General features: G+C 40.6%; 1 protein-coding gene across 1 annotated transcript; it reads right to left on the bottom strand.

Annotated features, from left to right (window-relative positions):
• Positions 1-9657: 9657 nt before the first annotated feature.
• LOC142662944 (olfactory receptor 5V1-like) lies at positions 9658-10593 on the bottom strand. The gene has a single exon (XM_075841238.1). It carries the CDS (start codon positions 10591-10593, stop codon positions 9658-9660), a length of 936 nt encoding a protein of 311 aa, XP_075697353.1.
• Positions 10594-10913: the final 320 nt, after the last annotated feature.

Raw genomic sequence — 10913 nt, 5'->3', positions numbered from 1 at the left:
TAAATCCCCATCGCACCCGCCAATGTTCCCATTGTCCCCAACCATTATTTGTTTAGACGGCAGCAGAGAGGATATGCCATACCAACACATGATTGCTGCAATAGCTACAATGGTGATGCCAGTAAGTATGTCACATCATCATTGGCTGTAGCGGTCCCATGCCGGTTCGGCGTGTTCCCATGTAAACAAAGACTGGCAAGGACCGCAGGAGCATTGATATTGCAGCGGATTTTAACAGGTGAGTATTGTGTTTTTTGTTATTTTATCACATATAAAGCTGCCAGATGTATTATTTTTTTTACTCCTGGACAATCCCTTTTGTGTTTATGTTTCAAAGCATTTATGAGGGTGTCTCTATAAAGGGATAGGGTATATGTCCATAAAGATTTTGGGACATCTGTGATTTTGAGTACCGTTGTCCAGAATAGATTGAAAAGGAGGTTTGCAACACTGATCAATATGATTTGGGGAAAAAAAATGACAGCAGCCAGCACATGTATGTAGTGAGTAAATGCACAAGCATATATTATACACACACATTTACTACTTACACATATCACATATACACACACACACACACACACACACACACACACACACACACTAAATACATGTGAGCAGACATACATACTTAGTATAACCACATATCAATAGCAAACTTACTACATTTGTGCACGTATACACAATTACTATACATACAACCATTCATATATCATAGAGACATGCCAGGTGTTGTAATTGTCAGGGACCAGTTCCTGAGACCCCCACTGGTCGCTACAGGGTTCTCAAAGCCTGAGCTCTACAGACAACATCTTCTCTATGATATGTCAGAAGTTTTTTAATTGATAACTTTACCTCCAAAGGGGGCAGTAAAAACCTGTCATTACAGGGACAGACATACTAAATATGTACAGGGGCCCTGAGAGCAAGGGGGCCTACTGCTACCTTAAAAAAAATATAGTGGTTTCTACTGAGAATTAGATCACATATAAGAGTAGAGATGAGCGAACTTATCAAAAGTTCGGTTCGGCTAGTTCGCCGAATTTCACAAAAAAGTTCGGTTCGGACCGAACTAGTTCTGACCGAACCTGTCACTTCCCTGCGCCGAGCATGCTACTGTCCGGGGTGCTGATAGAGTTAATGGGCTGCACTAACTCTTTCAGCAACCTTCACAGTACATGCTTGGCGCGCGGAAAATACAATTTAAATGTAATAAAAAATAAAAATTATACGTTCGTACTTACTTTCCTCCTGTCCGGCCTCCAGCGATGACGTTTCATCCCTTTCGCCGCTGCAGCCAATCACAGGCTGTAGTGGCGGTCACGCACGTCAGGATGACGCTTCATCCCACGTGACCGCCTCTGCAGCCAATCACAGGCTGCAGCGGCGACATGGATGAAACGTCATCGCTGGAGGCCGGACAGGAGGAAAGTAAGTATGAACGTATTATTATTTTTTTTTGGCATGTGTGTATGTATGTATGTATGTATGTATGTTGGCATGTATGTATGTTGTCATGTATGTATGTATGTATATCTGTGCATGTATGTTGGCATGTATGTATATATGTGCATGTTTGTATGTATATTTGCATGTATATATTTGCATGTATGTATGTATGTTTGCATGTTTGCATGTATGTATTTTTGCATGTATGTTGTCATGTATGTATGTATGTATGTTGTCATGTATGTATGTATGTATGTATATATGTGCATGTGTGTATGTATATTTGTATGTATGTTTGCATGAATGTATGTTTGCATGTATGTATGTATGCATGTTTGTATGTATATTTGCATGTGTGTATATATATGTATGTATGTATGTATGTTGTCATGTATGTATGTATGTTGTCATGTATGTATATATGTGCATGTATGTTGGCATGTATGTATATATGTGCATGTGTGTATGTATGTATATTTGCATGTATATATTTGCATGTATGTATGTTGTCATGTATGTATGTATGTATGTATATATGTGCATGTATGTTTGCATGTATGTTGGCATGTATGTATACATGTGCATGTTTGTATGTATATTTGCATGTATATATGTTTGCATGTGTGTATGTATGTATGTATGTATGTATGTTTGCATGTATGTATGTTGTCATGTATGTTTGTATGTATGTTGTCATGTATGTATGTATATATGTGCATCTATGTATGTTTGCATGTTTTTATTTTTGCATGTATGTTTGCATGTATGTTTATATATATGTGCATGTATGTAATTATGTTTGCATGTATTTATGTTTGCATGTATATTTGTGCATGCTTGTATATATGTATGTATGTATCTTTGCATGTTTGTTTGTATGTATGTTTTCATGTGTGTGTGTATGCATGTATGTATGATCGTTTGCATGTATATATGTGTGTATGTTTGCATGTATATATATTTGCATGTATATATGTGCATGCTTGTATGTATGTTTGTATATATGTATGTATGGCCATGTATGATACTGTCTGCTGGCGCCCTGTATCTAAGTCAACTTCACGGCAGGCTTCTATACATGGTATAACAGTCAGTATCACACATTAAACTGAATCTAAGCCTACGACATGTTTTATTTAATTTTTTTTTTCACAGGTTTGGTGTTTGGACTACGTCGGTTTCGAGGACTACTTAGATGACGTTTTTTTTTTCTACAATAAAATGGTTAATGAGGGTTGTGTTGGGGGTGCTTTATTTCAATAAAATATTTTATCTATATCTTTGTCTTTTTCTTTTCAAATTTTATTACTACCACTTTAGTAATGGCCGCTGTCTGAGTGACAACATCCATTACTAAGGCGAGGCTTAGTGTTAGCCGGTGCAGAGGCTAACACTAACCACCATTATTACCCCGGTACCCACCACCACCAGGTGTGCCGGGAAGAGCCAGGTACGATCCAGTACCCGACCATCTGTTGTGATGGTCGGGCTCTGGGGCGGCCGCAGGCTTGTATTATGAGGCTGGGAAGGGCCAAAAACAGTGGACCTTCCCACCCTTGTAATGCTAGGCTGCTGCTGCTGTGTTGTATCTGGCTGGTTATAAAAGTGGGCGGGACCCCACGTCATTTTTTTAAATTATTTATTTATTTATTTTTAAAAAAAAAGACATGGGGTTCCACCCAATTTATCATAACCAGCCACATACAACACAGTGTTATTAGCCTGGGAATGGACAAAACCAGTGGCCCTTCCCACCAATGTAATGCCAGACTGCTGCGGCCTTGTATATGGCTGGTTATTAAAAATGTGGGGGACCCGTCTATTGCTAAATTTGTTAAATTAAAAAAAAAAAACGACGTGGGGTCCCCCCCATTTTTATAACCAGCCCGATACAACACAGCAGCAGCAGCCTAGCATTACAAGGGTGGGAAGGTCCACTGATTTTGGCCCTTCCCAGCCTCATAATACCAGCCTACGGCCGCCCCAGTACCCGACCATCACAACAGATGGTCGGGTACTGGATCGTACCAAGCTCTTCCCGGCACCCCTGGTGGTGGTGGGTACCGGGGTAATAATGGGTGGTTAGTGCTAGCCTCTGCACCGGCTAACACTAAGTACCGCCTTAATAATGGATGCTGTCAATCAGCCAACTGCCATTATCTAGGCACTAATAAAGTTTAAAAAAAAACACAAAGACAATTCTTTTTTATTGAAATAAGAAATCCCCAATAAAACCCTCGTTTTAATTTTATTAAAATTTGAAAAAACGTAGATCTACGCAGAAGTCCAACGAATCGAAGATGTAGTCCAATCGGTACATCAAAATCTGCAACAACATAAAAAAACAGTTATCAATGTGAACAATACCAATACTTCTACTCACCTACACACATATATACACGCACACACAAACAAACAACCATACACAGACACACACATATATACACAAACACAACAAGATATACACACACACACACACACACAAATAAACAGACAAACACACACACATATACACGAACTCACACATATACAAACAAAAACACACATATCCAAACACACACATACACGAACACATATACACAAACACATATACAAACAAAAACACACATACCCAAACACACATATACACAAACACACCCATATATACACACAAACACACACCCATATACACAAACACACACATATACAAAAACACACACAAACATCTACACACAAACATATACACAAATACACCCATATATACACAAACATATACACAAACACATATACACAAACACACCCATATATACACACACACACATATACACAAACACACATATAAAAACAAAAACAGACAAAGTCACATACCCAAACACACATATATACACAAACACACACATACACAAACACGGTTTCTTTTAAATGCTGCTGGGGAACCCGCTCGATCCACTATATAAGGCTGCGCTACAGTGCAGCATTTAAAAGAAACAGGATCCTGACCTGTCCATAGAGTTTAAGGCAGCACAGAGTATTTCAGGAGATGAGCATGCAGATTCAGTGCTGCTGTGAACTCTGCTCTTACCATTACGTAGCTCTCAGTCTGTTACCTCTCCTCCACTCCTGTCCTCCAGAACACCTTCACATGATTGGCAAGTCACCACGTAATGGTAAGAGCAGAGTTCACAGCAGCACAGAGTATTTCAGGAGATGAGCGTGCAGATCTTGTGCGGGGTGGTGACTTGCCAATCATGTGAAGGTGTTATTGAGGACAGGAGTGGAGGAGAGGTAACAGACTGAGCTACGTAATGGTAAGAGCAGAGTTCACAGCAGCACTGAATCTGCACGCTCCTCTCCTGAAATACTCTGTGCTGCTGTGAACTCTGTTCTTACCATTACGTAGCTCAGTCTGTTACATCTCCTCCACTCCTGTCCGGTACTTGCGGCCGAAATACGTCCGTCAATTACGGACGTAATTAGTGTGTGTGCACATACCCTAAATAGTCACTGTCCAGGGTGCTGAAAGAGTTAACTGATCGGCAGTAACTGTTTCAGTACCCTGGACAGTGACTACCGATCACAGTACCTGTAAAAAAAAAAGGCGTTCATACTTACCGGGAACTCCCTGCTTCCTCCAGTCCGGTCTCCTGGCCGTTGCCTTGGTGACGCGTCCCTCTCGACATCCGGCCCGACATTCCTTGATGACGATGCAGCCCATGTGAGCGCTGCAGCCAATCACAGGCTGCCGTGGCCTCTGCAGCCATTCACAGGCTGCAGAGGCCTCTGCAGCCAATCACAGGCTGCCGCGTCAGAAAAGGTCGGACTGGAGGAAGAAGAAGGACTCGTCACCAAGACAACGACCGGGAACGTATGAAATGCTTTTTATTTTATTTTTAATCAGCAGCCTCTTTTCTCTATCAGTGATTGATAGAGACAAGTGGCTGCCGATTTGTATAATGTTTTTGACCGGGTTCGGTCAAAATGAGTTCGGCCGAACCCGGTGAAGTTCGGATTCGCTGCGAACCGAACTTTTCCGGAAGTTCGGACCGAAACCGGGTTCGGTTGTCCCGGTTCGCTCATCTCTATATAAGAGGCTACGCTCCTTCCTATCCATGTCTCAGAGTTACTGATGGATTGGTACAAAGGTGAGTGCTTTTCTTGAGAGTAATGAATGAGAATGTCTATGGCTAGCACCATGCTGTTATCAAATTAGCAGTTGAAAAGCAAGGAGCTCATATACAGTTATTGCACACAGACCTTCTAATATCGGTGCCTGCCCCTGGGTAAGCTACTGTGACATCACAAATGGGTTTGAGTCAGGTAAGTGTAATGTTCGTGGCTGTGGGCTGTCGGCTCTGTTCCCACCCTGACAGCCGCAGCCACAAGTCGGCAAGCGCTGGCCCCAGCCTCCTCCTCAGGAGACGCCAGCGCTCACGTCCACTCACCTCAGCCGGATCCCGCACCGGACCTTGTTGATGAACTTTGACCCGTGAGTACCCTGGACTATAAGAGGGGTCCAGCCCCCTAGTTCTATGCCTGAGCGTTGTTGTGTTCCCTAGTTTGTCTAGGTGATGGTCTCCTAGTGTGTACCTGTACCTGTTCCTGTACCTGTTCCAGTTCCTGGTCCTGTTCCATGAATTTCCATACCATCCTGGTTCAGCACTGTGCTGTGCCAAAGTCGTGTCGTGCTGTATCCACGCCTGACCTGCTTCACCTCGCCTGACATCGACCTGTTGCCTAGTCCAAGCCGAACCTGCCCTGCTGCTGTCTGAGCTGCCACAGGTACCTATACGAACTATAGACTTTCACCTGCTCCCTGTTGGCCAGCTGCCTTACCGCCAAGGCGGTACGGCCCAGTGGGTCCTCAGACCCTTCGTGACAGTAAGCTGCTGTGACTTCACAGCTGTGTTTCTTTCAAATGACTAGCTGTGACATCACAACTGTGCCAGATAAGCTACTGCGGCATCACAACTGTGTTTCAGTCAGGAAGACTGGAAATGAACGGTGAAATTTCTGACCTTATCAGTTGTTTATACAGTATATGTGAAATAGGCTTTTCTTGAACTAAAGGCATCATTCAGCATCAGAGATGTTACTGTACAAATACTTTGAGTGGGCAGCTCAGGAGTCATGGCTCAGATCTATTCTGCTTCCTTTTATTCATGGCAGATTTATGTTTTTTATCTCTAATTTAAGCATATGTATTTATTTTTGTACAGGAGATCAACCCTTCTACAATTACTTGCAGTGCCTTTCTAGAAACAGACATAAATAAAAATTGTCAGTCTAGCCCTGAAGCCCATTCTTTCTGTGGGGGTACAGAACACTTTATTAGGTACCTTAACCCCATGGCGCTACATGACGTAAATGTATGTCATGGATAGCCTTGTCTTTAGGCTCCATGACGTATAATTACTTAAGGATGTTTATACAGACACAGAAAGCTGTAATTAGAGAAATTTCTGTCAACCTAACAAAGGTGTATGAGGATTTTTTTCATACCGCACGATAAAAAGCATTAAAAAAAAATCACAACAACAGCTGTTTTTTTCCATTCCCCCTAGAACAAAAATGAACAAAAGTTGCTCAATAAATTATATGCACCCACAAGATGCTGGCAATAAAAGCTTCAACTCATCCCGCAAAAGAACAAGCCATCATACAGCAACATCGAAGGGAAAATAAAAGCGTTATAGCTCTTGAAATGTGGCAAGGAAAACATGAAAAAAAAAAACCCGATTGTTCTGTAATTTCAAAACTGGACAACAACAGAGCATAGATGAAGGAGTTTTCCCATAATCAATATTTATGATCTATCCACAGGATAGGTGATGAATATATAATCGGTGGGGGTCTGACCGCTGGGACCCCCCACCGATCACAAGAAAGCTTACCTTGCTGTTCCTGGGAGCCCTATATGAATGGAGCGGTAGTGCTCATGCTTGGCCACCACTCCATTAATTTAAATGGGAGTGCCGAAGATAACATTTGGCAGCCCCATAAAAATGAAAAGGGCGGTGACTGGGCATGCAAACTATCGCTCCATTCATATGGGGCTCCCAGGAACGGCAAGGTAAGCTCGTTCTCATGATCGGTGGGGTCCCAGCGGTCAGACACCCACCAATCAGATCTTTGTCACCTATCTTGTGGATAAGGGATAAATATTGATTATCAGAAAACCCCTTTAATTAAAAATATGCAGAGGAATAGCATAATATTTGCAAATTAAAGGGTTATTTCCAGGCCATAAATGTCTTATAGATGCAGGTGCTAGCACTTGGAAATCCCGTTGTTGGATCCTTGTGATGAGAATAGCTAAAGATCTAGTTTATAAGAAATTTGTGGCGGACCTGGTGGTGGGAGTTTATGTCGGAGATGATTAATCTCCAGGTGTTTAAAAAAGTAATGTCTCAGTATACTGAAATCTTCCAATAGCTGTAAAAATGAAACTGTATGTATTAACTGAAGTTTCTGAAGGCGTGTCATATATACAGTCCTTAGTGGGTAGGCATAGAGGTTGCAGTGGTTGCAGTTGCAACCGGGGTCCTATGCCATTCCCCCGCATTTATGTTCACTGGACTGCTGCCACTGTTAGTAGTGCTGCATGCAGCAAAAAGTTATGGGTGAGCCACAGCCGGTAGCTGTGAATAGACACTGTGTGGGAGGGGAGTAGATTATGAGGAAAACTGGGGAGGGCCCGTGGAAAAAGTGGTCTGTCCACCCAGCCAGTACTTATAAGGTCTTCCGACAGTTCCACAATTGCCCCAAAGTCAGTCAGTGCTGTCCTGTGTCGAGGGAGGAAGAGGGGCAGGGCTATAGGAAGAGGAACTGCACATCATCTGAGTCATGACAAGCGGCCCGCTGTCGCTGAGCTTGGTGGGGTACAGCTCAGTAGTACCCAGCTCCCTGACCCTAGCTCCCTGACCCTGTAAGTAGCTGTTCTAGCTACTAGTTGCTGCTGCTCCATGGTGCTTATCTGTATATTTGTCATGCTGAGCAGACATAGACAAGTATTTGCTCATATACAAAAAATAATTATCATGACCACATATAGACATTTTTTTTTTTGTGTGTATTCATTGCACTGCTGAGATAAATCTCTTCTACATTTGTGAGATATTCACAATTTGCAGCACCGTTCACCACCTGTACTTGCCCTCCACCATGCCACTTACTCTTTAACACATTGCACCCTAAGTTACTGTATTTCCCTTGCAGCACATTGGACCCTATGCCACAGCAGGATACAAGTATTGTTTAGTTATTGCTTGGTATCATATCGGCACTAGTGCAAGCTCAAAGATCCATGTACTCAGCTAAAAAAAAAAATAGAAAACTGGCCCAGAAACTATTTTCCCCCATTTAAAACTCTGAAACAGGGTTAGGCTCTATTCTTCACCTTTTAAAATCTTAGTAAGTAGCTCTCTTCAGTGGTGTCAGATACTGAGACATTTACAACTTTCATAAAAATACGATGATGGGTTGAGGGTATAAAGCTTCTAAAAAAGAGCCCAACCCCATCTTTATCAAATAATGTTGCTATGTGAAAATGTTGGGACCAAAAAGCCAAACAGCATAGTGGTGCTATTTATCAGAGGTTTGTATAACTCTATAAAGGTGGGGGGAGGTATTAGAAACTTGGTAATTAACCATAAGGCACCAGTATTCCAGTGCCTCTTGCCACTTTGGACTGGGATTGACAAAGTAGATGGTTTAATTCTTGGGGAATGCATTGGTAAAATATTTTTGGCGGTGCTATGTTATATTGTACTACCTGCCAACATATAATAGGCAATGACAGTATTTAGAAACACAATGCTTGTTTCTTAGTGTCACATTATTGGGCTTAGTGAGAACCTCAATGATACTCAGAAGACATCTGTATAATGGTCACGTGAAAAGAGAGTGTAATTTAAAGACATAACAGATCAACAATAATACGCCAATAAGAGTGTAAAAATTATATTTCTTGGTACAAGCATTTTTTATTGTATAGAAAACATTAAGAAAGTACTTGTAGGACCATAAGGGTAATTGTTAACTTTCCTGGATTATCCAAATACTAGAAAAAAAATCAGCCTTTGAAACTCAAGCTACAGTCAAACAGCTTTTAGCCGATGATTTTTATGGTCTATCTCTCAGCTTCTTTGCCTCTTGAGCTTCAAGCTTCTGCAGTTTCAGATGAATAAATATCATTATTTTTTTAAGTCTGCCTTGTGCAAAGCATCAGTTTCAATACAAAATACACTTTTCCTTGAATCTAACGAGAACCTTTTTAACATCTTCATTCTTAAGGCTGTATATAATAGGGTTTAACATGGGAACTAGGACAATATATAGTAGAGAAAAATACTTATCCTGTTTTGGAGAAAAGCTTGATGTGGGTCTCATGTACAAACACATTAATGTCCAATAAAAAATAGTGACACAAGTCAGATGGGCTGTACAGGTAGAAAATGCTTTACGTTGTCTTTTGGTGGATTTTATCTTCAGAATTGTGGAGATAATACAAATATATGATATTAAGGTAAGCAAGAAAGCTGTAATCCCTAATAATATTCCTTCAACATAGTTTATTATGCTGATATTAAAAGTATCTGTACAAGTTATTTGTAACAATGGGTTAACGTCACAGAAAAAATGGTCAATGTGGTTAGTTAAGCAAAAAGACATATTTGATATTAGTACAGCATGTCCAATAGGGTCTAAAAACCCAAGAAACCATGAAATAAAGGACAGTCTAGCACATTGTCTTAGAGGCATAAGTATAACGTAATGGAGGGGATGACAGATTGCTACATAACGATCATATGCCATAGCAGCAAGAAGGATGATCTCGGTACAAGACAAAGATATAAAAATATACATTTGAGTTATACAACCTACAAATGAGATTGTACTTAGTTGGGAGCAGAGAATAGCTAATAATTTTGGCAGAATGTTTGAGGATGAAGCAATGTCAATAAATGAAAGATTGATAAGAAAATGATACATAGGAGTATGAAGATGAGGGGTTTTCCACACAACAACGACAATAGTCAGGTTCCCACAGATAATCAGGATGTAAAGGAGTAGAAAAATCCCAAAGATTGGGACTTGAAGTTCAGGAATTTCAGAGAAGCCCTGGATTATGAATCCTGATGAATTCAGTTTAACACCTAATTTCATTGTGTTTGTGATTTCATTTTCTATGTAGGTATAAAAATATATTTCCCTTTTATCCTCTCTATTCAGTTGGTCAAGCCTTAATTGCAAACATTACAGTGTTAAAAAAAATCCCTTAGTTTATAAAATTCAAGTATTAAAATGAATACTTCAAGCATATGTGACTGTTTTAAAATAAAACCCGCAATATTCATAAACTCATAATAAAACAATAGAAAGTAATGGAAAAAAATATAAACATTTTTACTTGTGCTCTTTGAATACTTTTATCTGACAAATCTCAAGTTAATAAATGTGAAAACAAAGTATGAGCAATTGAAGTA

Source organism: Rhinoderma darwinii, chromosome 11 (genome assembly GCF_050947455.1).
Source record: "Rhinoderma darwinii isolate aRhiDar2 chromosome 11, aRhiDar2.hap1, whole genome shotgun sequence".
NCBI classification, from domain to species: domain Eukaryota; kingdom Metazoa; phylum Chordata; class Amphibia; order Anura; family Rhinodermatidae; genus Rhinoderma; species Rhinoderma darwinii.
The sequence above is the reverse complement of the archived record's forward strand: the minus strand, read 5'-3'. Positions and strand labels throughout refer to the sequence as shown.

What these genes read in the sequence shown, in the direction of transcription:
- LOC142662944 (XM_075841238.1), bottom strand. Translation starts at nt 10,593, where the DNA reads ATGAAATTAGGTGTTAAACTGAATTCATCAGGATTCATAATCCAGGGC.